General features: G+C 42.9%; 1 protein-coding gene across 2 annotated transcripts; it reads right to left on the minus strand.

Annotated features, from left to right (window-relative positions):
* Window positions 1-691: 691 nt before the first annotated feature.
* On the minus strand, window positions 692-27872 carry PTPN11 (protein tyrosine phosphatase non-receptor type 11). Of its 2 annotated transcripts, none has more exons than XM_083804218.1 (16): window positions 27669-27872; window positions 23642-23764; window positions 22339-22533; window positions 21155-21347; window positions 19766-19882; window positions 19159-19272; window positions 14774-14870; window positions 14105-14184; window positions 13831-13989; window positions 11069-11200; window positions 10015-10169; window positions 9306-9373; window positions 8970-9121; window positions 5661-5773; window positions 5359-5460; window positions 692-4180 (listed from the first exon to the last, which is right to left on the minus strand). In XM_083804218.1, exons 1-15 carry the CDS (start codon window positions 27680-27682, stop codon window positions 5391-5393), a joined length of 1782 nt encoding a protein of 593 aa, XP_083660344.1. In that variant the 5' UTR covers window positions 27683-27872; the 3' UTR covers window positions 692-4180; window positions 5359-5390. The 2 variants fall into 2 exon arrangements, with proteins under 2 accessions (XP_083660344.1, XP_083660345.1); XM_083804219.1 differs by having other exon boundaries at window positions 5363-5460; window positions 27669-27871.
* Window positions 27873-27908: the final 36 nt, after the last annotated feature.

Raw genomic sequence — 27908 nt, forward strand, 5'->3', positions numbered from 1 at the left:
GAAGTGTGACGAGGACAGAGAAGGAACAGGATTGCTGTTCCTCTCCCGCAATTAAAACTGATTGATTATGTACAAATACTCAGCAAAAAAGAGGCTGATCCCTACCCCGTTTTTGAGGGTGCTCCGCACCAAGCTCAAACACCAGCACAGAAACAGCGAGGGCCAATTTTGGGGAGGTGGAGCAGGAGGGGACAGCAGGAGGGAGCTGCAGGACGCCCCGGCCACGAGCCATCGAGGGCTGACCGCAGCGGCCATACATGGGAGGCGCGCAGACCCTGCCACGGGGCAGCCAGCCAGCAGAGGAGGACGGGAACAAAGCTGCACACTCACGTCACATTTAACATCATATTTAACAGGAGTTGTGCTCCGCTGGCTCTGCGGAAGGACATCCCATCCCGGGGGGCTCAGCAGCACCGCAGCTCAGAAGCTCTAACACCGAGACCTGAAGATTGGTGCCCATACACCACTGGAAGCTGGAGAACAGAGTAACTGACAAGCCGTGTTAAGAAAACTGTTTTTATTTCCTTTTTTTTTCCTCTTTTTTTTTTTTCTGGAAGTTCTGATGTTTACAGATATGCTTTTATTTCCGATAGCATAGCTTCGCAGCAGTAAAAATCACAATGCAGCTAGCAGAGCAACTGAGCTAAGACCCATAAATACCAGCACAGAAAACAATGGACAACCACCGATATTTCTATACATGAACTATTATTTTAATGTCACATTTTGACAATTGTAAATGGTCTACAGAATGTATGTGGGCAAAAGGCAATAAGCGAGTCTTTTGAAACACTAGATGTATAATAAACAGCGCATTATCAACATTTACATGATTCACATCAAATTGATGACATCCTAAATGTATTCCTTTTAAAGGATAGAGATTTTTTCAATAAAATATTACAATTTCATTTAATACTCTGGTACAATACTTCATACATTGCAGGAAAAAAAATATAAATGCAAGGTCTACTCCACCTAGTAAGAGGATCCTTTTTCATTAGTCTTTAGTACTGTAATAAACAAATCACAATAATGTCATAAATAAACAGGCTTGAAATTATTAATTACATGTTTCACTATTTAAAAGGGAAAAATTAAAAAATTAATTTGAAATAATGGAAAACCAAAACCTGACAACACATCCTAGTACCAGCTGTGATTTTTCCCATCCCCACAATCAAAAAGGAAACAGGTTTTATAACTTCGTTAGCCATATCCTGGTTAATTAGGTTTCAGACACATATCTCAAGAGGGAAAAGTAAAGTTTGGTCAGGATTAATAGGAGAACCAATCAGTCCTAACAACAGTTAGCTGAAATTAAAGTGTATGCTATAAAACATTCAGTAAAATGAAGTCAGCAGCAAATTCATGCTGGCATAAATTATTGTGCCTTAGGAGTTGGGTTAAAGTTTCCCTTGTGGTGTAAAGTCTCCTAGACCAGAAGACTTCAGAACTGCATCCCTTTTCCGTTCCACTGATACAGCAACAGCTTGTAGATCAATGCACAAAATGTCCCTAAAAAACTCCCCAGAAATACATGAAGCTCCCGTATTCGCTCATCTCCTCTGAACCAAAGGACATTTCTCTTTCTCACTTCATCCGTCATAAAATCCAACCATTGCTTAAAATAATTTAAAAAACGCTCTAAGAATGATCCCTCTCTTGCTTGTGCATGAAAGGCAGACAGAATTTATTTTGCAAGGTTTACCCTTTGGTATTCAGCAGGGCCCAACACTCCACTAAAAAGAAGCGGAGTATTTATTCACAATCCTTCAGGTTCTGCTCCCCTCTCATTGACATTCTTCTGCCGTATGCTCCCCAGGATTAACACACATTCTGGAGTACGAATACCCTGGCTCCAAAAAAAAAAAAAAAGGAAAAAATCCTACAGTGGCAGGTTCTAAACAGCTAACATAAGGTTATAAGAGGCAACGTTTTGTTGGCCATGGAACTGATGACTGTTTATACAGGTCAATCATTTAAGACACATCACATTAACCAAGTTGGTAACAGAGTTCAGATTCATTCAGGATCCTTCTCGTTTCTCTTGACTTTTCCTTTGACATTTCAGTTCGGCACAGAGTAGCTCCAAACCTGAACCACCTTCCACCTCGCTGTAACGTATGAAGTGTAGAAGTTGTCTAACTCTACACAAAGTTTTAGACAAATATTGAGATTGCTGTCAATTGCTCTATGCAAATACCAACACTTATAACTGATCCCTGTTCAGCAGGATGAAGCTGTAAATAGGGACAGGAAAAGAGGCAGGCAATGTAAAATAGCTATCTCACTACCAGATGAATAGATTTCTCTCTCATCATGACGAGAAATTTTAGATCAAGATAGGGCACAAATATCATGACTAGGCTGTAAGGCGATGACGCTGAAACACATTATGGTACGCTGGTGACAGGAGTTCCAAAAAAACCCAAAACCTCAAAAGACAAAAAGGACAATAGGCAAAGTAACAAAAATTCTGCTTAACATTAAAGAAGCACCTTCATTCAGTTCCAAGTGTTCAAATATTTGATTTTGCAAAGCACTCTCAGGAAAAGGTAATGTAATCTCCCACTTAACCTTTCACAAAGCTGCATTAATTACATTCCAGGCTTCAGCATCATTTCGCGAGGAAGGCCGATAACGCCACGTCATTGGCCCTGCACCCTCGCATACAGCAACTCAACGCAGTGCTCGCCATCTGCACGTGCTGTAGGAAAATGGCAATAATTCCTTAACCGCCTAAGTCTTCCCCAAAAACACGGGGAGAGACGTTGGTAAGACACCACTGGCACCTACCCCTAGGCACCGATTCTGTCGCTAGTGCACACACGCCGTCGGGGACGGCTCCGAGGGGAGCTTCTGCTCCAGGTATAAGACAAAGCAAACCAAGTGAAGAAACCCAATTACCTGGCAGCTTAACGGCAGCTCTTAGTTCTAGAGCCTCTAGAAGAGGGTTTTGTTTCACTGACAACAATCGGAAGTGGTTTCAGATGAACAGGAACGGCAATTTTAATGCAGCTCTGAAAGGCACTTCAGGTAGAACGGTGACAAACTCCTGTCTGGTGAAACGAACCGGGACAAGCCTGCCGGCCTGGCTGCCCGTGCTGCCCTTTTGCCAAGGCAATTGCAGTGGGCAGCGAGTTTCCATGCACTGCTTCCCCCACGCAACTTTAATTTAGCCACTTACACTATCGTAAGGCCTTACTAAAGACAAAACCAAACCAAACCAGAAGGCCTAGCAGCTCCCACCTCCCCAGGAGAAGGGGGGAAGAGGGTTACCTTAAGGTAAGAGCCTGTGCATTGGGTGACTTGTTTCACTCTCTTTTTAATGTGCTGTCAAGGTGTTAGCATGCAACTTTTAAAATTCCTTTCACTCTACAAGTCCAATCTCCTGCTTAATAGATGAACACAGACAAATTAACAGAGACAGTATCCTCACAAACCACTAGGCCACTGTGCCTTTTGAGAGATACAGTAAATTTCTATTTTGGGTCGAGATCACATAAAAAGAAACTTCATTTGATGTGAAGACTACCTTACAAAATAACTCCAAAATAGCCCGTCCAGCCACTCAGCTAAGTTGTAATCAAAGCCATCAGTTACCACAAAAAGCATCTTCATATACTGCTCACCCCTATGAAACTCGGTCTGAGTTTGAAATGTATTAGGACTAGTTTTACCACGTAGCTGATTCTATTCACACTGGTGATCCACTGTTTTCGATCAAGTATTGTTCCCATCAGTATTTTACATTAGTGTAACGGATTTATCCATACCATTGTTCTCCCACCACCCACCCCCAGAAATCCCACAACGGCTCAAATGAAGAAAAAAACACAACACCAAAACCAACTAATAGCCATACTGTGAAACAAAAATACTATTTAAAAAAAAAAAAAGGCATGGATGACAGTCCAACAGTTTGCTGGATTCAAAACTGACTCTACAAAGTAGTTGCCTACATTGTAGAAAGGATTTCCTTTTATTTGGAAAATAAGCAATTGTAAATCAGGTATTGGAGAGAAGAGATATAAACAATCTTTAGATGGTCTTAAGTTTTGCCTACTGTTGAAGGATTAAAACCGTAAATTAAAAAGGTACCAAGCCTTCAGAATTCACCATTCATGTGAAGCTTCTTCCATCTCTTTCTTGACCTTTTTTAAAACCATATTCATTTCTAGAAAAGGAGGAGAGAAGAAAACAAAAACTATTTAGGTCAAAAACAAACAAAAACAACAACAAAAAAGAGCAGTTCATTCTTATTCTGACATTATACAGAAGTGCTCGCTTTTGACTCAAGAAAGCCATAAACTCAACTGAGAGTCTCAAACCTTGCTCGTAAGCTGCACGGTGCTTTGGCAGTAGAAGATGAGATTGTGTATTTGAGATTGTGGAATAAATGGAATAAGTTTATGTAGAAGATGAGGTTGTGGACTAAATGGATGAAGCATACTTACAGTTACCAAGTGGAAAAGGGAAAATAGGATGTCTGAGGTCTTTAAAAGCACAGGGGGAAAAGATGATGAAAGGCTTTAGGTTAGAATCCAGAAGAAGTAAATGACTAAAGAAAGACACCTTAAATTCCAAACTATTCCTCTGCTATATTCACAGCCCATTAACTAAAGTATCAGATATCTGATTAGCTAATAACCAGTATATACTCAGTTGTCTGACTGCACAAACCAAAGTGTAATAGCTACTTAAAACATAACAAGGAGATTCTACAGATTTCTCTTTCAGCAAAAGCAAGGATTAAATTTTACTAGTATGACAACAATAGTACACAAACGTTGATTTTGAAGATTTCACTCTTGGCCGACAGTAGTTCAAAAACTTCACTAAAAGGGCCATCATATTAGATCAGTTTCACTATTTTCTTCCAGTATCTGCTCCCGCCACACAGGCACAGCAGTAATCTTGCTTAACACATCTTTTGTGAGGCTGAGCATTACATTAAGTGTTCTCTGAATCTCTTTAGATGCGCACAAATCCTTAGCATCAACCAGGAGCAAAGACCACTTATTAATGACATGGGAAGTTCAGACTGTAGCTGCCACTCATTGTACAGAACTCCAGTCTCCTGAACAATAAAGATGTCCAGCCTATGTCACTGGTGAGTCAGGGCATGAGGACAAAGAACAAACTACCGAGCCAATACTCCACGTTGTTTTGAAAAGGGTAAATACAGATGCACTTGATCAAAATTAGTCTCTGGAATTTAAATTCCTTAAGGGTGGAGGGATTACATGCGTTTCAAGCATCAGGAAGTCTTCTTACAGTTCAGTTTTGCATACATTTTCTTCAAACCCCACAACTCCAGGCCAGATACGCACAGTCACTCCCAAACATACATACCTGCCTTTGCATGGAAGTCTCTGTACATCCTCTCATCTGAAACTTTTCTGCTGTTGCATCAGCCCCACATTTTCATATACTCTAGCACTATCTTCTCTCATTCTGAAATGAAACAAGTGGTTACAGTCGGAATAATCCTGTTTGAGAAAACCGTGTACACTTAACACAGCGACAATTTATTTTGCTCAATTTAGCTTAAGGGCAAAGCACAGGGCAACAGTGTAAGGGCAGGTTCTGTGATAACTCGTTCAAGATCACTGAAAATTAGTATAGTTCAAAACTAACAACAGAAACTAACTTACTCTGGACACGTTGGGGTTGGGGTACAGGGTGGAAGAGGGCTCTGATCCCCACTTGTCTGGTCCGATAAAGAATATTTAATGTTTGTGTACTCATGACCTTTTCTTTTACTCTTCTGTGAAACAAAACACAGCAAAAAGCCAGCTTTAAATAACTAATAGAAAACAATAATTGAGGGAATACAGAAATTACTTGCATAACTAACCATATTTGTGTTTAGAAGGGTTTGTCTGTGAACACGAGAGGGCTTGGTTCTGTAGATAATGCACACAAGACGAACGGGACCTAAAGCTTGGCTTTATTTGTTGAAAAACGGAGCTCTTCAGGTCTTACAATAATATCGCTCTTCCCACCACCACCTCCAGCAGAACACACCAGCCTTACGAACCAGCACTCGTACGCAACCTTCGTCTTACTTGGCAGACGAAACCACGTTTCATTCTTTAACAGACAGAACCAGCCAGTGGGCCTCCCACTGACCTTATTTCCATCGCAAAGATGTGGCCAAATGAGTAACAACACTGTTTGTGAGATCTCTAATAAAATAACATCCTAGGCCATTAGATTTGATATAAAAAGAACCCAAGCTGTCATTTATATTCTGTAACATATGTTACAAGCTGCAGCCAATTTTGCTGGCATTCATCTAAAGATACCAAAGGCTCCAGCAAGCAAAGCTACAGGAAGACCGAGGATTCTTTTTCTCTGTTTTCGAGGCAAACATCCGCAATGCATACACACTCCGCAACCTACATCTAAATTAAAGCCTTCCTTTACAATTTTACAGGATGTTGGCTTTTTGTTTGTCTCATTTTGTTTTTCAAACGCTCAAGCAAGTACTACCCGACCGACCTGAGTCGATCTCACAACAGAGGCTGTCAGAGCCTCTGCGGAGATCTGGCTGCTGCCTCCCCATTAACGAAGCTCTGCACAGCATTTTAAGTTCAAGTTTTTCAAGACGGTCTTCTGAAGCTTGCTCAACTTTTTAAGTTATTTTACAGAACTTCTTCCCATCTCAGCCACCCACCTACTCCTGACAAATCACTTTCCGACAGACCACCAGCCCAGATTAATTGCCTGGAAGGCTAAAATAAGACACAATAAGATTTAAACAAAATGCAAAGGTGCAAAGTGCTGCATTTGACAGTCTTAGGAGTACAAACCCACTACCTGCCAGTAAGATTCTCAAGCCTAAAACCAGAGCTCGTTTTTTTTTTAACCACATGACGAATGGCAGTTCAAGCTATAGATATTTTATACAGTAAAAGCAATTAAAAGGAATTGATTGGTTCTTCTAGTACTTAAGCTGATTGGAACAGATAAGCCAAGATAAAGTAGGTATCTGGCTTCTCTTCCTTCAGCTTAATTCACTGCAGTTATCCTTTCTAATTCATAAGAAAAGAAATGTGGTAAGAACTACTTGTTTCCTAGATGTAAGAGAATAAAAACATTTCCAGGGGAAAATAAATAAATAAAATAAATCCGTTTTCTCCACTTGTAAGATGACAGGCAATATCTAACACTACGCTTAAGTCTAAGAAACCTCAGCATTGCAATGCCAACAGGGAATGCTGGCAAAGCAGGGATTTTTTTCTGAATATAAAAAAATGCAGGCACGTCTGTGAACGGCCGCAGCTAAACGTACACAACCACCTCACCCCAGCTGGCTGCAAGTGCTGTGTGACAAGAGGCGCTGTTTGCCCGGGCTAGCTAATGCAGCTGCTGAGTTTCTTCATCAGAGCTGGCTTGTGTTCATCCAACTTGAGAAGCAGACAGGCAGCGCGACCTCATACTCTTTCCTACGTACGTGCCTTAACTCACTTCACCAGCTTTGTTCAGCTTTCAGGTTTTACTATGTGTAACTGTAATTGAAGCAAATGTAGAGAAGAAGGTTCAAGAAGTTACAGCTTCTCAATACGCCAAGTTTCATTCCCAAGCTATCTTTTCGGGGTGAAATTCAAGCATTTCCTACAGTACTGTACTGATCTACATAAACAATTTGTTTCTGATCTCCAAAAACATGCTTTGTAGCATTCCCAATTTGCCATCTTTCCCCCCTGCCCCCGAATATTAGTTCCTATAGTCAAAGTGTTGCTTCTGTCTGAAAATCACCATACTGTTTTATTCCTGTGGCTGCCACCAGCCCTTACAGGTCAAGACCTCATGACGTGAAGCGATGCTCAATTTCCAAATCAAGAAATTTTTATTCTTGTGCCTCCTGAGCCAGTAATCTAACAGAGGATGAAACAGAACTAACCCAGCCTGATGACTAGAGGAGAAATGCACTGCTCCACTCAATATCAAAATACCATTCAAAACACATCACAGCAATCAAGAAGTTACAGAACTGCTTCGTAAATGGCAGCAGCAGAAAGAGACCATATTCAAAAGCTGAAGATACAAGGCTTGCATAACACCCATGCAGAGGTAGGAGGGAGCTCTAAGGTGCAGTCAGATGACAAAGGGGAAAAAAAAAAGTACACCTGAGGGAGTTCTTGTTCTTCACTTTGTGTCTAATCAGCATCAGAGCGCACAACAGCTGTCCTGGGGAGAGGAATAAAGTCTCTACCCTCTCTGCTGAATGCATCTACATCACATAGGCAAATGTAAAACAAGCTCTGCCACACTCCAAAGAAGCCAGAAGCCACGCAGGAGTGCAAAGGCTGAGCTGGCACATTCCATCTCTAAAAGAGGGATTACATCTCACACCTGGCACTGCACTAACCGTGAACATGAAGCTCCCCACACCTGCCTGATCAGCTACCTGGTTTTATCTCCTCATATGTATGCCAGCATCCCAGATGACCAGAGGTTAGGGTAGAAAGTGAAAGCAACGGGGGGTAGAAAGTGAGTTCTTTATAACAAAACTATGCACTCAAATCCTGCAGTCCTTTACAGAAGGTGCAATGGGGTACCTGAACAGGAGGAATGAGGGGGGGGTCTCGTGTTTGTCACCACACATTCCAAAGCTCTTCTCATCACACCAAATCACTCTAAGTGACTTTTGTTGGACAATGTACTGCAGGATCACCAAACTCATTCTTCACAATCTTTTAGTCCAATATACACTGCTTTAATTTTAGTTTTCTAATTCCATCTAACAATTTAAGTAGTTCTTAAGCACAGTGAACTGAAGTACAGGCTACCATCTCTGAACACAGGTTCCAAACCCAGCCTTTTCACAACGCATTGGTTCCACAGTCAGCAGGCAAGCAAATGAGCAACTCTGCTCCCCGCTCCCATGATAACATGCTCCTATGTAACATTTTATACTTCATACTTTTACTTTTCATACTTCAGGACAACTATACCTGCTCCTCTTCAATTCTGCGCTGTAGCGTTTCAATGTAGTGCTGTACTGCCATGTAAATAAATCTGTACTGTGCTTCTGTCTGAACCATTCCTGACCGTTGTGATCTCACCATCTGAATGGTCTTTGGAACATCAATATCACAGTCCACACCTGTGAAAAATCATCATGATGTTAGGAACAATAAAATAAACTTCGCCTTTGGAGGACAGACTGGTCTGGTCACTTGTTCCAGCAGAACACAGCACAGCTGAATGCCCTTGCAATTGTTTTACTGTGACGCATCGGTGACCTATGTCAATATCCCAGCAGAAAATAAAAGTGGCAGGAAACCTACCTTTTTCTCTGATTATGTCAATAAGAATATCAATCACAATGAAAGTTCCCGTTCGCCCAATTCCAGCACTGTAAAAAAAGAAAAATTAATCACTTTGCTCTCTCTGAACAAACACCAGAACACTTACCCAAGCTACGAGTCCAACATCTAAGAAACATTAGATTTCCTAACTATTAACCAAAGCCAAAAACCAAACCATGCAGACAAAAGTGACTACAGACCTAACTTTCACAGAAGAGACAGAAGTCATAACAGCAGTTTCTGTATGGTGGGGTTTATTAACGACCTTGAACCAGAAAGCACTACAAGAATTTGCTTTACAAAAAAAAAAAAAAATCATTTATATGTTGAGAATGAGGAGTGCTATCTCACTCATAAAAGGTGGGATGGGAGACCAGAATTCCCATGAGCCTGCACCTGAAATATATCTAGGCAAGACTGGCACCACCTCATACAACACCATAAATTCTTATTGATACAGACATGCACACTCCGAAAGACAGCCTGCTTAGAAGATAATCATTTGACATCCAACCAACATACATAATTTCCCCAGAAGCAAAGCACAAACACCTTGGCAGATAGAAGTCTGAAGAGCTCAACGGGAGAGTTGCCTTCCTTTAAAGTTTTCAGCTTTTCCCTGCCACCCCTCCCCAAAAAAGGATCCAACAGAACTCTACTGATGGAGGGGCTTAGCACATCACTGTACCTGCAGTGGACCACTACTGGTCCTGCGTCAGAAATGCTTTCTTGCTTATGGTGCACCTCCTCTAGAAAGTCTAGCACGCCACCAGGGTCACTTGGGACTCCGTGATCGGGCCAAGTTCTGAAGTGATACTGCCACACTGTTCTCTCTGTGTTCCCCTGGAAGGAAGATGCCAACATGTGAAAACAAAATCATTCAAATCAAGATCCAGCTACAAGCATTTACTCGGCAAAGTTGAGTCAGATCAGAAGGTGGCATATCCAACCTTCTGCCCAGTATCCGTGGCACCACAACTCATTTAAAGGAGGGAACAGGCCAGAGTTCTTCCAGGTCTGACAAGTCAATCACACCACCAGCTTCCATAGCTCCCTCTTTTTCTCATGTAGCTGCTTCCAACATTTCCATCCTCACCTTTAGAAGCCATGGCAAAGCCCTGTCTGATGGTAACCAATGGTGAATGCCCTTCAACTGCCAGACTACTCATTCACCTTTGTCATAGTGTCATTTATCTTACACGCTTCTTCGCACTCTGTTCCAAGCCCACAGACACATCAGTCTAACACATCCTGTTTGTTTGCTTCTTCCCCAATTATTTTGCACCCTCATCCAAATTGTTCCTTAACAAGGACGTGCTATTTCCACACTAGTTCACTGTTCACTTCCTCACCTTTGATATGCTTTAAGTGCTCTTTCTAGATTCTGGACCCCATACAACCAGTTTCTTCTACTACAACCATCTCCATGAAAGGACAACAACAAATGCTTAGCTGGACTGAAGTGCAATTACTTAAAAGCACTATCATGCTTCTTTCCAGATTTCCTTAAAGCTCTGTAGCCAGGCATCTTGTACTAAAAAGTGCTTAGGTATAAGAATCTTCAGTTAGCCCAAGGACAAAGAGGAAGATGTATGGAGCTAAAGCTGGAGCTTCAAAGAAAGAGGCAGGGCTCAATTTATTAATCTCCTAGTGCTTTTATTGATTCCAGAGAAGTAGTCTTTCTGCATTCTTTTCCTGATTTGCAACCTAGATTAAAAGGACAGAGTTACTGACATACTTACCTGCCCAACTTTAGAAAGCTTAAGCTCTCTTAGCGTGTAATCGTGTGCTGCACTCTCCTTAACGTTCCTAACGCGCATAACTCCGTACTCCTTTAGGGAATATTCATCAGGCCAGTACTTGACGCACTTACTCTGCAAGATTTAAAATTTAAAAAAAAAAAAGATAAAAAAAAGTAATCAACAAGAAGAAAGACTGGTTCGTAAACTGCTTAAACAAACACTTTTCTGAAAGCTTTCATTTCTGAATACACAGAAGGCAATTGCTAGCACCGACCGGACAGCTAGCTGCCAAGGTGAAGTACATTTGAGGGGAAAGTTTCTTTTCCCCGTAACAAAAGACTGGATTATTTCAGACAGAGAGATACATTCAATCTCTCCTTTCAGCAGGTTTCATGATCATCTTAGTACCTGTTTTGCCTTAATAGTTTCAAAGCCCAGGGATTAAAATAAAGTTACTTATACCTCTACCCAGCTAGTGGTTTCAAAATATCAAGAGAAGCTTAAGCACATAATTCCCTACTTAGACAAGATGCCTTTTTTTTTTGGTGGTGGTTTTTTGTTTGTTTTCTTTTGTTACTTTTGCCCTTTTTCCCCTGCCTTCTCCAAAAGGGTACAAGCTAAAGAAAAGCTGATGTTCAGTGCAGAACCCTGAACACAAGACCAGCTGGTACAGCAAGTCCAAGCCAGAACATCCGATGTTAAAACAAGCATTACTCTGACAGAATGGATGCATGTATTATCAGCCTAATGGACTACTGCGTACAAAACACCACTTTAATTTGTGAGCATTTGTTTGCTGCTTCTTTAGTGCACTGTAAAACATGTTCAGAACCCTGGGCAGATCTAAGACATCTCACAGTTCCTCACTTTCTTAAGCAAAGTGCTCTTGAAGTCATCTCTGATCCAGAGATTTCTCTCCTTCCTGCATAACTGAAAGCACCTTGGCCTGAGATAAAAAAAGCTTTCGTTTTCTATCAGAACTGTTATTTGCAATTCTTGAAGAATTTAAATAGGCTCCAAGAAAAAAAAAAAATCAATGTATGCAGCACTGATTAAGTAATCAGGCATTAAAGTGTTTTATACAGCCAGAGCGCAGTAAGCAGGCTTAGCACAATTTGGAAAGAATCATAGAGAAAGTGAAGCACAGCCCCATTAGTAGGTTATCCAAAATAAAGAGGCATATTCAAGGCAGCTCTTCCAAAGCAACCCCATAATTTATTTTTCTTCTTCCAAGAGAAAGATCTAAGAGGAAGATCACTGGAAAGGGGTAGCTTCCCTCTCCTTCAGAGCACTCTTAGGAAGAAAACACAAAACACGCTCCTTTATAAGGGGTAATGGATGGAAGTTTACTAATCCTAAAATAAAATAAAATAAATAAAATCCACAAAATAGATCCTTTGGTTTCTAGAAACAACAGCAATGGAAGCTGTGATACTTAGATGAAGAAAAAAAGCCCAAAAAATCTACAGCTGTTTGTCTTCTGCACGTTTATGCAGGCTTTTCTTTTGCGGCAGCGGTAAGGAACTCCTGCAGTTATCAGCCATCCACAGAAAAATATTAGCTGTACTTTCGACATGAACTTTTTTTTGAAAAGTGACACTGATCTATGAGAAGAGCTTTTCCTTCAGAAACAAATCGATGGTTTAATGAAAAAGGTGGACAATGGTATGTGAAAAAAAGGAGAGAAACTGAAAAAAAAGAAAACTATTCAGGAAACATTAAGAAGATCTGAAGCAACATGTTCCAAGGACAAAGCTACACTACACAAGGGAATTGGGATCTGAGCACTGCCAGAATATCAGAATTAAGTTGCTTCCTATTCTTTCCTGCCATATGTCATTAGAACCCAGAAGAAAAGTAACAGCTTCAGATTTGCCAGAAGACAGCGAATAAGATGATCTCTGTAATTTAGAGGTAAAAGTGAGGTTCCTGGAATCCACCACCGTAGGAAAAACCTCCTCTTTTAACGCAGTAAATATTGCCAGAGCAGTGTGCAAGGTGCTCACAAACCACAGAGGCTGAATAGGAAGCTGTGTTCATGAAGAACGGAGCAGTCAAAGGACCCAACTTCAGGAACAGAAGTGCTAAATCATCCCTGACTGCGAGATTCTTAACCTGGTACATTTACAGCCAGAATCGCTAGCTCAGCACATGAGAATCTTATCAAATTCAAGCACAGAAAGTAAAGTCGGAAGTGAGAACAACCTTCTAGTACAGTCTAGCAAGTGTGACCTGAATGAGGTGATGCTGGGCTATTACACTGCAGTTTCTAGTTAAAAAGCAACATCCTCTTATCCTGTAAATTCATCTTTATAGGAATAAAATCCCACAATTTGCTTTTTTAGTAAAGTCTACACAGACTTGGTAAGCTAAAACAAATGGCAATATATTTTTTAAAAAACAAAATAAAAAAGAAACAGGGAATTTACCCCTTCAGGTATGCAGAATTGGCTACAACATCCAGCCTTCCAGTGTCTCATTCCCGGAATAACTTCATAATGCAAAAGTTCACATTCAGCTAAAATTTAATCAGTCAAACCTTACAAAAGGGAGGACGTCGTGATATGACAGGAGCACACCCTCAATTCCCACAGATACCAACAGGAGAGGAACACCCAGCACCTTCCAGAAACAGGTCTCCAAAGACCGTGGTGGCACAGCAGACTTCAGCACGTGAGTTAATATAACCAGGTCTGTTCAGTCCTTACTTGCACACAAATGCCATGACCTTTCCTGAGGCCAGTTCAAGATTCTGTTTTTACCTTTCCTCTTTCAACTTCTTTTGTTGTCATAACAATAACTCGAGAATTCTCCTGGAAGACCATCCTCCAAAAATCATTCACTGTATTCTGTAGGCAACCTTGAGTAGCAATGTAGCTTTTTTTTGGCTTCGAGTTGTTGCACTTGGTTTCAAACTCGGGCTAGAGACAAGAACAATTTAACAAACAGTGACAAATGTGATTTTTAGAAGACTAACTTCAATCTAGGAGAGCAAGTTAAAAAGTAGGCATGGGCTGTAGGTAGGAGCCTACTTACCATAATAATATTAGCATTGATATAGTCTGAAACAGGTTCATTCGGATCACCATCGTGTAGAACAACTCTGGTGTGATCAACTGGAAGAATACGTGCATATATACATATGTTAAGCAGCTGCATCCTACAACTGTGAACATACAGCTACTTTTAAATATTCAACAGATAGGTACATTTCTTATTGCTACCGGAAACGACTCAATTGTCACATTCTGTAAATTAGCAGCTAGAATACTCAGCCATTCCTCTTCCCCACTTCTTTAAACAAGTGTCCAATTCCTAACAACCTGGACCAACACAAGTGTTTATCTAAGTCAACACAAGTGGGCTCAAACACGGCAGGATTTGCACCATGCAGTTTTGTACCACCAATTAATCCTCTTAAGTGTGAGCATTCCAGTTAGCTGAATAACAGTGTAGAGATGTGACGCTTTTAAATGAAAGCTGGAGATAAATATTAGGGAATCAAAATATCTGCGTGTACCAAGTGCAAATGTTTGAACGGAGATTGGAAATTGTACGGACTAATACTGATAACATAAATGTGGAAGTTATCATTAAAGAGAAGAGAAAGCGCTCTGATGCTTAATGAACTCTATTCACCAGCTTAAAAAATAAAGCAGAGAAAAGTAACAGGCTTATATTATAAAGAAGGAAATCAGTACTTACAGGGTAATATGTTTTTGTATCTATTTTTGTTTTTGTTTTCTTGACGCTGACCTTCTTTACGACTATAGAGAAGTTTGCATTCTTGCTGCTGCAGAGTCTAAATGAAAACGGCAAAAATAACCGGTTTCAATAAAAGCATAAAAAAGAGGTAGAGGCTGTTTCACCACAATCACAGTTACCCTTTCCTCGCAAAAAGGATACTTGATTATAATGCCAATCAATAGTCAGAGAGAGAGAAAGGAAGGGGGAGGGAGATCCCAGATTTCTCCAGTAGGTTTCTCCATTCAGACTAAGTATGGCACTGCTTCCAAGATATGAAACGACAGTGACAGAAACACAGGAGCATGAATGACAAAGCAATTGAGTTTTAGTGAGTTTTCCACTCAATAAATTATATACACCTATGAATACAAAATTTCGTTAAGCCACAAACTATAGCCTCAAAGTCTTCACGATATTGTTCTGACCAAGCAGACTCGAGTTGGTCCCTTAAATTTTTTAGCTGTAAAAACACTGCACAAAGAAGGCATAATTGTCTGCTAAAGTCCGTAACAAAATTTTGTATGTGGAAATTTGGCCACCTGAAAAGGCACTCAAAATAAATCAGGTAACACGAGCAGCATTCTACAGAGCAGGTCCGAACAGAAACATTTATCAATTTCCATTGCCAACCTGCAAAGGAGTAAGATGCTTTGTAATCCTGGATTCATTACCTGAGCTGTGCTGGCTTCCTCTAGCCCTTACCTGCCCTTCTCCCGTGCTTCAGCTGCAGCCAACCTGTAGCCACACTGCTGGAAAGCCCCCAGCCAAGCCCCTGAGATAGGAAGGTTGTGTCACCGCAGTGCCACAAGAACAGATCCTCCAAGCTGCAGCCAGACCAACCCAAAACCTCCTACCTGACCCTAGTCATCAAATCGCCAAGGCCAAAGCCCACATGGGAACACTACAGCACTTCCAAAGGAAGATGAGATGAGTAAAGTGCCCAGAACAATGTCAACGCACAACACCTGAGGGAAAAACAAAACCAAACAAAAAGCCACCAGTGCACCACCCACGGCCAGGTATGACTTGCCAAGTGCTCGAGCTGATCCCTCCTATCGACACAAGGCCATTTCATTAAACCGGCACAAAACCTTGCACAGACCTTCCCACATTACCACGCTAGGGGCTGGGGAGGCGTTAGGTAACTCCAAACGCGGTTATCCATAAATCATCCTTGAGCAGAAACAATAAATCTGCACGGGGATTTCTGCCGTTGGCAAGGCCCCAATTTCTCAATGTCTGGTTCACAATTAATAACGACAAGGACAACAGCACTTCCATACTTCATAAGCGTTGCTTAGGAGCAAATCCACATCCTTGCAAGGAAGCTGGAGGGACCAGAATCTCAGTGCCTTTGTTCCAAGTTTTAATCCTCAAAGCAGTACCGGCCTGACTAGAAGAAACACTCGGGCTTTGGAAGCTGCTCCCTTTACTAATACCACCCTTAATACTCCTTCAGAGACTGCTCTTACTTTAAAGCTTGGGCATTTCAGGCACATTTGCTCACTTCTATTTCAGTCTCTGTGACTGTTACTGCCTCACTTGGTGACCTTGGACAATTAGGCTCATCCTAAAGCCAGGGAAACCAGAGGACAAAAGCAATACAGCAGAGCCGTGAGGTTTTGTGTTTGTGAAGCACAGACAGAAAGCACGATGCCATCAAGTGTGCTCGCTGCTCCCGGCGATGGGTGAAACAGCACTTTGCAGCAAGCTCACCTCCTGCCACACTGCAGGTCTTTCAAGTGCCATCATCACAGAGCACCTTCACAGAACAATACTTCGGAGTCTCGGCCAGGTGGAAGACCAAGCAAAAGAACCAAAAGCTAAACTTTGCCAGCAGGTCAAAAAACGGAAACAATTAAGTGTGTTGAAACTAACTTCAAACATCCTCACTTCATACAGTTAATCATTACTGCTCTGAGCATCCCAGAGGAGAGGTCCACGAGCAGCAGAGACTCTAACAAGCCCGTTACGAGATGTAAACAATGCAGCGATAAATCCAAAGCACAGTCCTCAAATTCATTCCACCACCCAAGCACTAAGCTCACCGAACACTCATTTTCCAGAAGCAAAAGTGTTACAAAGGCTGTCAACGTTTCTGCCTGGTGGCTAACGGGACGAGGCACATTCTTCAATATGCCTAAGGACAAGTAATTTACAGGCACCATCTGGGCTGCCAAATGATAAACAGGCCGTGCAGAGATCCACGGACAGCCTGGAGTTTGCCCCCTGCCTCCTCCCACCAAGACCGACAGCCACAGCTTACCTGAGGTGAATGAGAAAGCGTGACATTAAAACTGCTCTGAGATGGCCTTGTCTCCAGAAACAGCGCAAAACAAGGTGGAAAAAAACAAGGTTTAGGGCTGACCTCACTAACAGTAGTGAAAAGGAAAAAGAGGTGGAATGTCTCAGTAAATATTTACCATTTATTTACTTTTCCTCTCAGACTTCAGGCTTGCTAGCAAATACTTTTCTTCAGGAAAGTCGTGGGACAGGAAAACACCTTGCTTCTAAGAACCAACTGATAAATCCATTACAAGTTTATTCCACAAAGGCCACAGGTCAGCAAAGAAGTCATACGTGCCAGGTAACAGCCCAGTCATTTTGACAAATCAACGATCCGCTCCTAAACGCACTGTACAAGAGCGCTTCCCTCAAGAAAACAACATTAACTCTCAGCCTCTGGTGAGCCAGCACCAATTACAAGAAGGGCAGGCCAACCAGGGATACTTTCTCCTTTTTATGCCCTCTAAATACAAGTAAGGTGTGCTTGGAGTCTAAGGAAACTAGCAGACGCTGCATGGCTAACTTGGAAATGCACGTTCAGGCTACACAACACCGTGATCACAGCACAATGTACATTAATTGCCATGAGAGGACACGGCACACCACTAACCAGCCTCAGCAAAAAGCAGTTGACTCCCAAATTCAGGTTCTAGCCACCAGAGCAGGGGGGGGCTAAGCTTCCTGATGTGCCCGCCCCATGTCCAAGTTCACGTGTTGACCTCCATGAGAGAGACAGCTCAGAATTGAGGCCAGGTCACCTCCCTGAGAGGTCCACAAGCAATAGATGAGAACTGTTTGCGATTTTCAGCCCTGCCTGCCGTGACCTCAACTATTATATTGCACCCACACTTATAGAGAAATTTGTCACCTCTTTTTTTTCTAACTCTCACCAACGGTCTCAGAGTGCAGTCCCTACAGATAACAAGAGCAGACTGGAGTGCATTGAGGTGATGAATGTGTCTGGACAAAAAGTGTTTCATCAAAACAGTGCTTTGCAAATCCATCACTTTTTGAGAAGTTTCTTAAAATAGCATTACAAAGCCAAAAGCAGCCTCTCTGTTAAAAATCTTAGACCACAGGACTTTCCAGGTTCCTGTTGCCATCTGCTGGTGGAGTTCCACAATCCACTATGGGGGTGTATGAGATAGAGAGAGAAGTCAGCTCGTTATATTTAAGCCACGTGTAAAGCTTTTGGCTATGACCATCACGTGCGTGCAGTTAAGTCACTCCAGTTGCCAGAGAAGGGTTAGGACCCAGGCTAGACTCGAGTGGCTTGTAATACATTACACAGCATTCACACTTAATTTTCTCTACTTGAGAAATTACCAGTTTCAGCTGTATTTGCTCTCAAATCTAGAGTAGCTCCCTGAAATCACTAGGACTTCATTCAAAGGAGGGAAGGCTGGGCCAGCACAGCTATGGTACACACACGAGGGGTATGAGGAGAAGAGAGAAGGAAAGGAACTGCTACTTACTGGGAAGGAAATGAAATTTCTGGAGAAAACAAAACAAAAATAAATCTCCGAGAGCCCAAGGAATATACATAATCAATGCTGCTTCACCTCAGAGCTTGTTTGTGAGGATACTGCTACTGTACTGGTACACGTGTCACCAAGAATAACACAGGCTAGGAATCAGGCCTTTGCCTCCAGATATATAAATCCAGCCTACAAGCCTCCTTCTGCCCACGTGGAGAAAAGGGACCCAGGAATGAGCCCAATTAATCGTCCTGGTGGGCCAGGTATGATGCCAGCTGTAGTCAGGCTCCCTCATGATGGGGAAGATACACGGGAGGGACTGTGCTTAGGTATTGAATGAACATCCTGAAGAATGTAATTACCTCTCAAGAAAAAGGTCAAATATTTCAATCTTTTTATTAGCAGACACGGGAGTGGAACTGGTAAGTTTTAAGATATGATCTGCCTGACACAGGAGAAGGGAGCAAGAACAGGGATCTGAAGTGATGGAGGTAGAGACGAGCCAATGTCAGGAAGGCAGTAACAGACCTCTTTTAAGCAGTACAGATTTTTGATAACATTTGAAATGTAATGAAGTACCTCAAATTCTTCCCAGAAGCCCTGCTTGACTTTATCTGTAGTCTCTGCTAGCTTGCTTAGCTCTCGCACTCTGCTTTCAATCTCTGCAGCGTTAATACGGGTGGTATTCAGAGGCTAAGAAAGACACAAAATATTAAACAGAGGTATAAGGATACAGAAGACAGCTAAAACACAAATCCCCTATGCTAAGTATATTTTATGTAGGCAATTCTAGGATCCAGGCATCTATTTGGACTTCACAACTTTACCATTCACACACCGAGGGGCAGTGAGAGTAAAGAGGAAGGGGACAGGGAACAAATGTTTTTAGATAAAGTCTCATGGTTGTTCTTCAGTACCTAAAGTTGTCTCATTTCTGGACTGGTCTTGTGATCCCTATGGACCATAATGAAGCCAAGGAAAGTTTTACTCGCATCACAAACATGAGCCTGCCACTGGCAGATAAAAACTATTAGACTTACATGACCAAGTTTGTCATAGAGTTCCATTCATTTTCACAATACAAAAGGAAAAAAATGTCTCACGGAACACATGGAAAAACCTTCTCTTCCCCGACAATATATGCTGAAGCTAACAAAATTTATTGCGGTTTTCTCCATTCACTCACCTGCTTGAGTTGCAATACTGTGCCCAAAGTTTCTACCATAGGGTTCTTCTTATAATGCTCCACTAGATCGGTCAGAGAGTCAAATTTCTCCCCTCCACCAACATCGTATTTTAGATCCTTGAAAGACAGATGCTCAGTCGTCAAAATAAACGCACTTCATCTACACTGATATCATCTTTAGGCTATGCAATATCAGAGAAATTCTCTTTAAAAACACACACAGAAAAATCTAGTAAAACCTTTCTGCTAATGGCTGGTAAACAAGAAGCACACACACACATTATGGAGGACAACATCCTTTAGGTCGCCTGATTGAAGTCACTTTGTCTGCCTTTCCAGGAGAAAAGACTCCTCCTGAACCCAGGCTCAGTCAGCTCGAGCAGGCTACCTGAGCTACTACGGGATTAGAATGCAGGGGACGGCTTTGGAAATCAATTCACATTACGATTCAGTCCTGAAAGGCAGGCATTAACTGCCACCACGCTTATTTTGGTGAAGTGATTCTGGCTTTTTGTTAATGTCATGAATGCTACCGGTAATTAACTGCAAAGCAAAGAAGTTTTCTTGAAAGGTTAGCATAAATACAAAAATCGACAATTAAATGTGAACGTTCTTTGTCCAAGGAATAGTTAATTTTGCCTTAATGCAGAACGGGACAGCCTTGATAAGGCACGCTACCTGATGTCTTAAGGTCTCTCTTATGCTCAGGTTCTACAAAACACATCTGTTTCAATTTGTGAATTTTTATACAATTAAAACAAAAAGTCACAGATTTGAACATTTAACATCAACCCATGGGCATGTATGAAAATACCAAGACCGTAACTTAATATTTAAATGAATATTTAAATGAACTACCCTATATTAAATTCAAGCTTTAGATTTAAAAGCGTTCCTTAGATCAAATACTCAAATTTGCTTACAGGATGTTGATTGTTCTCAGATGAGGCATTATAAAATGACAGGGGAAACAGATGGACCTGAATAGATCTCTATTTGTCCAATTACCCCTATTTTTATACAATCTATACAGGAGACTGCAGCTCGCTTAAGAAGGTTCATGAACATGAAAAGCTCCATCAGCAAAGGATTTAAGACAGACTTCTGACACAATCAAAAGCAAACCTATCAAAAGGTACTTGACAGCACAGTATAGTACAACACGATCCAGCCAGGCAAGCAGTCAAAAAAAAATAACACTCCTACAATTTTGAAACTATCGAATTAGTCAATGTGATCAAACAGATGATACGTATCGCACATACAGTACCAGAGGAAAAAGGGAAAATACAGTTTGGTCTCTAGGGAAGCGTAGAACGGCCCTCCTGTTAGCATAAACCCACTGCCCATGGAAGTAGTGCTGTTAAAGAAGCTCCTGCTTCATCATACCTGGCAGTGAATCATGACGTGTGTCACTTTAGATTTCCCATCGTTACTCTCTCCTTTATCATCTCCTGTCCGGACAGAAAGAACAAAGTCCCCAGGGTGGCTTTGACTCTCACGCACAAGAAAGCTTCCATGTTTTCCTTTTTCTGTTAAGAGTTTTTCAGCTTCTCTTCCAGAGAGATGCCCATGAAACCACCTTTAAAGAAAGTAACACACAGACAGGTACGCAGCTTGTCATTCCATGGCTGAATCCACTGGGTCTAAATAGTTATTACAAAGTGAAACACTTACACTGAATTGTGCACTGAACAACAGAGTCCAGGTCTAAAGAAAGCCTCAACATTTATAAAAAGAACCCTAACGCTTGGAAGCATACATGTACATACACACAAGTGATTACAAAGCACTTCAAAGCAGGCACTTCCACAAGCACTGAGATTTGCATTTCATGCAAGCTTCAAACAAAGCTTTGATTTGGATCCCCTACAACAGTTCAAATGGATTCCCTGGTGCCCAATAAATGCGAGCTTACACAGCAACCTTTTCCTCAGTCGAGGCATTTACTCGTTCTATTTCCTTCATAAGGACACGCTTTCCCAATAAACCTGTGGGAATTTAGTATCTTTGATAATATTTTTCCTTGTGTTTTTTTTCAAATTCTGACATCTACTGGCCACAGAGGTTTATTTCTGACATGCACAGACTTCTTCAGTATGCCAAAAGTCTCAGGTTCTCCTTATGAGCCATGCTCCTAAAACCATGAGTTTGAGCAGTCTGAATTCATGCATGCCATTCACTTTCCTAAACTTATGCCCACTGCTGGAAAAAAAAGGTGTATAAAATTACCCCCAGAAATATTACTGCAAAGGCATAACGACTTCAGGAAGCACTTGGAAAATTTCTATAAAAAAAACTTTCTCCCGGTAAAAATCAAGGCAACTTTGTCTTCCTTTTTTAGCATTTTATCATGCCAGGAGGAAGGCTTCAAGATCTATTTTTTTCAGCATAGATTGTTTTACCTTTAACCATGTTTGTCAGTCTGCTTTTCAAGTAACCTCACTGAAATTAGGGGGATTACTTTCAGCATGACAGTGGCTACCCTCATCAAATGGAAGCCAACCCTAAGGAGATAACGTGCATTTATGAAGAAGTGCAGGGATACCGAGGCTTCCACCACTATTTCTGACCTTTCAGACGTAGGATCAGCACAGTTCAGCGGATACTTCAGCTCTATGACGTCTCCGTTCTTTTCTTTGAGCTGCCCATGGTGTTCCATGTAATACTGCACTAACTCAGCCAACGTAGCAAACTTCTCTCCTCCGTAGAGGTCATAGTAGTCTCCTGTGTTCTGGATCTTGATGTGGGTGACAGCTCCAGTTCGTCTGACATTTGAAACAAAGGAAGAAACCATACAAATCAGCTGATTTCCAATCAATCACCTTTACATTTGTTGTTTTGTTGTCCAGGTTGGAGAAATCTAGACTTACATTTGTATCGCTTTCCAACAGAAACCTTGCAAAATAGCTAACCTAGTGCAGCTCTGAAGTGTATGTACTTCAGCCACATCTTGGTGGCTTGCGAGAAGGGGAAGTGGCTGTCCAAGAAAAAAAAAACTTAATTCCATAACGGGGATTCTCCAAGCCCATATAAGCTCTGTGGTCCCACAATATCCAACAGAAATCCCTCAGACCCCCAAGAACTGCACGCACAAGCACGAGGGGTGGAGGGGTAGGGAAAGAAGAACCCAGCTTTCTCAGGATGTCCATCAGAGCTTCTTTCCTACTTTTGCTAGGATTTCACACCCATTTCTAGGATCCCTCCTTTACCAAACAGCTGCCTTTGCCTGATGAGGGCCGTTTGCTCCTTGAGTCTCTAGTATTCACGAAGAGCAGCTCCCTCATCCGTTAAACGGGGCGTGTTATGTCAAAGGTATCCAAGCAGCACCATTCTTATCACCAAGCCTGCTTTTCCTTTTTCCTTCATCTACTTCCTCTGCCCTCCTTTCTTTGCCCCTACCCCTGTACGCGGTGTCAGTGGGACAAGCGTTACAAAAGATCTATTTTGGAAGCTGAAACAGCACCGCAGTTGCCGTTAAAGACTTGCTGACTTTTCCTATAGGAAAAAAGTCAGAGCAGCATTTCCTTGCAGGTGTTTGATCAGCAATTCAGATAAACTCTGCTACTTTTCTATGGTTATCAAGTAGATTTTTAAAGGGCATAAAGTAATGCAATTATGAATTTACTTCTGCTTCCCCAAAACTTTTCCACCTCTGCAATATTTGTACCCCCAAGTTGGTAAAGGTATTTGGGAAGTTCTTCATGGAAAAGAGAGGGGTTTGGGGGAAAGAGAGAAAAAAAGCGAACAACAAACTAAAAAGGGATCTGTGCATTATTTCATCTCCTACAAATAGTTCATTTGTGACTCTTTCCCAGAAGAACAGCATCAAATGGACACCCCTACCCATTTGAGAAGGAAGACGCTGAAACGTACCTCACAGAGAGCGTAAAGTCTCCTGGGTTACTTTTGCTGGGCCGTGCCAAAAAACTGCCATCGACTCCTCTTGTTAACAGTAGGTTTTCTGCCTCCACCCCAGTAATATTCGGATGAAACCATCTACGTGAAGTTAAAAATAAAGAGAACAAATAAATAAATAGAAGATCTGGTTTTCGAAGTTAATTTATATGTCAGGACTAAACAGAACAATACAACAGTTTCAAAAACAGTACTGAATCCTGCTCCTAAACTGGTAACAATTTCTGTCTTAGTAAAAGGTAGATATTATTCTTTTCATATCATATTGCAATTTTACATATCAGTAAGAGATTCTTTGCAAGTCAAAGACCTAGAGCTATACCTATTTGGAGTGCTCAGACTACAGTGATATCAAAGAGAGTCATGCAGTACAATCCGGGACTACAAGTCACCCCTTTTCCCTACTCCTGGAAGGCAGAACACTCAAAGAAACCGAAAGGCAATCAGGAAAAATACTTAAAACAAAACACCAGACAACATTTTAAAGGTTAAAGATTAAACAAAACCTCATCCTTCAGTGCACAGCTTGACCACCGGCCGACGGGGGTCAAAAGGAACTCTCTTGGGGACGACCTATTCGGTTGCCCAGCCTTCTTCCAACCTTCCTCAAGGGAACGAGGTGCCAGACCCAAGGCCGCTGCTCTGCCTTGTAAATACCATGGCGATTTGTCCGGTCCGAACACGCCGCGCTTAAATACAAGCACCGAGGAATCTCGTATCGATATTCACCACCCACAGGCAACCTAATGAGTGACTAATATAGTGCCCGGCCAGAGCAGGGCTGTATATGGTCTATAGCCAAGAAGCTGTGTCCCCACCTATGGCATTAGCTTTTGAGACTTATTCTTAGCCATTCGGTTAACGCATCTGCGCTGCCTCTTAGCTATAAGTGAGGAATTTTATTGCGCTCCTGCAGCTCCGAACTACACCTGTGCTCCGGATGAAAGGACTTTTTAAGGCGACAAACCTAAAAACAAAACAAGAATCACCACGCAGCCCGGGAACAGAGATGCGAACGCAGCAACTCAGAACTGTTCTAGTGGTTTTGTCAGGCTTTTATTTGGCGATTAAATGATCTCCTTCATCCTTCAGCGCTGCTGTGAATCAGGCACTGCGCAGGGCACAAACAAAAACGCACTTCTGCATCTGCAGAAAGAGCACGGAGACTCCTCTGTGCGCCGGGTCCTTACTTTCTCTGAAGTAAAGCAGAACGTGAGGGCAAAAAGGCTCTGCAGCCAGCCTCCTTCCAGTTGTAGAGGTGCTCCGTCTCCGCAAAAATCACACAGCATTTCTAATTGTTTCCGATCCAGCCAACGTTTCACAGTAAATTGCTGTAACAGCAAAACACACGAGCGCCTATCTAAATTTAGGGTTCTGACTTCACGACTTCAATCGGTTCAGCAACTCCTCCTGCGCTGAAGGTGACAATATTCCACCAAGCCCCGGCCCAGCCTACTCCATCCAGGCACAGCTTCCATGCAAACATGTTGGGCAGTTTTAGAGGTTCTAGAACATTCAAACCTCTAGCAAGTCATTTAAATGGGAATAAGGATTACCTATGCACCAATTTCATTTCAAAAGTAAATGATCCCTCTTGTTCATCTTGCCTTTTTTTTTTTCTAATTGAGGATATCCTGCTTGCACTAAAAAAAATCTAGTGCATGCCACTGTACCTCTAACTGGAGAAAACCAAACCTGTGCACCATGGCTCTTGAAAAGAATACATTAAAAAATACTTCCAAGTTATTAAAGCAAAAGAGAATAAATCAGTAGGTAATCCTACATTTATCTAACGACTATCTCAAGGTCAAGAAAAGTTCTGTTTTGATGCGGTATCACAAGAGAAACCATACAAGCAACAGTACCTAGGATGAACTGACCATTAAGTAATGTATTTTAGAGTACGATAGTTGGACTCAAAGAGCTGATAATCCATTCGCCACACTTCCAGACCCAAAATTTTTCTTCCATTAGGGAAAGACAACAACAAAGGCGTGACAACATTTTGAACAGTTTGCAACCATTTAAAATACACATGGGATTCAAGAGACACCTTTGTGTAGTTTCAATTTTACATCCAAAAATATATAAACACAAAGAGGAGAAATTATTGGAATCAGCCTTACAGATTTATTGTACTGTGACATTCCATAAAGCGCGATTAATTTATCTCCTTTCACTCACCCTAAACCTTAACGCACCTGGAAGTAACCATACACAAGCTGTTAAGAAGATTAAATAACCGAAAATTTGTAACTCAATAACAGAAGGGACCGTGCAACTTGTGCTTAAAAGATAGGTGAAAACCGTGACAGATTGTTTAACAAACAAAAACGTCACCCCCTCACACTGACACTCCTGCTCAAGGTGGCAAAAAGTTACGAAGTGCAGCAAAAGGAAAACTACATCTGGGTGAGCGAGGCGCTTACTGCACTTTATGTAACTTTTGTTCTGATGGTAACTTGTTCCCCTGCTCCCTCATCCTTGTATTTTTGGCTTTGAGTAGGAAGATGCATTTGTCAGCCACCCCAAATAGAAAAATGGGGGTGTTAGTGATCTCTGTTAAACGGTTCCGGCCCGGCGATCAAGATCTCTCCATTGAAGTTCTGCCATCACATGTGTGCTTTTGAACCTCGGTGGCCGCATCCCTTCCAAAGCTGGCAGAGCGAGCAAGGGGGCTGCGGGCGCAGATACCGGTAACACAACCCCCACGGAGGACTTTCTCTCACGCTTCCTTTTATAGGGATGGAATGCGTTTCAGCCTCTTTTTTGCTTCTTTCCTTCTTCGACCGCTATTACGAGCAGGTGCAGAGGCTACCCCAAGCAAAGGCCATCACTGCTAAGATGTACGATCAAGAAAGCAACACGCACACGCGAGCCCACGCTCTAATTAAACCGACTGCCCTCGCTGTGCAGGGCATGCTCCTCGCAGCAGCTCTGGTGGGGGGCGTTCAGCAGCACACCCTCCCAAGTCCCTTATTAGCTTACAGTGAGACTGAAATATTGGCAGAAAAGATAAAATAGTCGGGGTCTCACTTACAAAAGCACAGGGGTATCAGCTACGCAAGGAACCTTTTGCTGAAACCCACGACGTGGTTGAAAACGCAGCCTTGCAACTTTTTTAGTTTATTATTATTTAGCAAGGGGTACGGCTGCATTTCGCACAGCCAGGAAAAGATCTGCAGAATCCGTGTTTTACAAGTCATTCGCTGCCAACACGCTTCCCTCACCAAACTGAAGAGGCCGAGACAAGAAGAAAATCAATACATTTTTCCATGCCACAACGGGGTTTTTCTAATCGTCTCCTCAACAGCGGGAGAGATAAAATCGGTGCTGGGTCTCAGCTGTCACAACCACAGCGCCACGGAGGTGGGGAGCGGTGCTTTAATTACCCCTATTTTTAGGCTCATCGGTTTCTAATCCTAATTATTTCTCAGCCTCGCTCGCAACTTAAAATCTAAGCTCCTGAGCATCGCTCCTGGCCTCCAGACGGCCAGCGAGGGTTTCCCAAGGGCCGCGCCGGGGTGCGCCCAAAGGACCCGGCGGCTCGTGGCGGTGTGGGAGGGGGGGAACAACCCCCAAAATAACCGGAGATGCTCCTGGGAAGACCCCACACCTCATTCCGACCCCCCTGCGGGCTGCAAACCGACCCACGGCCAGCGGAACCACGCAACATCCCGAGCGGGGAGGGAGCCACGAGGACCCCCGAGCCCAGCTCCTGGCACCGCGCACCCCAAATTTCACTCCGCGAGGAAGGGGCCGGGCGCGGCGCTGCGCACCCCGCGCCTTACAGGGAGCTGCCTGAGGAGAGGCACCAACATTTCAGGCCGGGGCCCGTCAGCGAAGCGCCTCTTACCGCTCCGCGGCCCTCAAACCCCCTCACGAGCACCAGCGCCCCCACCCCACCGCCTCAGGGGGACCGCGCCGCCCCCACAACACCCCCCCCCCCCCACCAGCCCCAGGCCCCCGGGGCCGCCCCGCTCACCTCCGCGATGTCATGGTGACCGCCGGGGCTGCGGCCTCCCCCCGCTGCTCGGCCGCTGCTCACATGGACCCCCCCCGGGCCCCCCTCAGGACCCCCCCCCCGGGCTCTCCTCAGTGCCCCCCACCCGGCTTCTCTCCCCCCCCCCCTCGGCCGCGACCGCCGGCGGCCTCAGGCCCCGCACAGCGCGGCGCGGCCCGCCCTGCGTCACCGCCGCGACATCGCCGCGCGACGCCGCCCCTC

Source organism: Anser anser (genome assembly GCF_964211835.1).
Source record: "Anser anser genome assembly, chromosome: 18".
NCBI classification, from domain to species: Eukaryota; Metazoa; Chordata; class Aves; order Anseriformes; family Anatidae; genus Anser; species Anser anser.

Bases quoted from the DNA above. Each gene is read 5' to 3' on its own strand.
- PTPN11 (XM_083804218.1), bottom strand. The intron at 13,990-14,104 runs GTAAGTAGGCTC...TCTTGTCTCTAG, and splicing joins TCAATGCTAATATTATTATG to CCCGAGTTTGAAACCAAGTG. The intron at 9,122-9,305 runs GTAGGTTTCCTG...GATTTTTCACAG, and splicing joins TGACATAATCAGAGAAAAAG to GTGTGGACTGTGATATTGAT.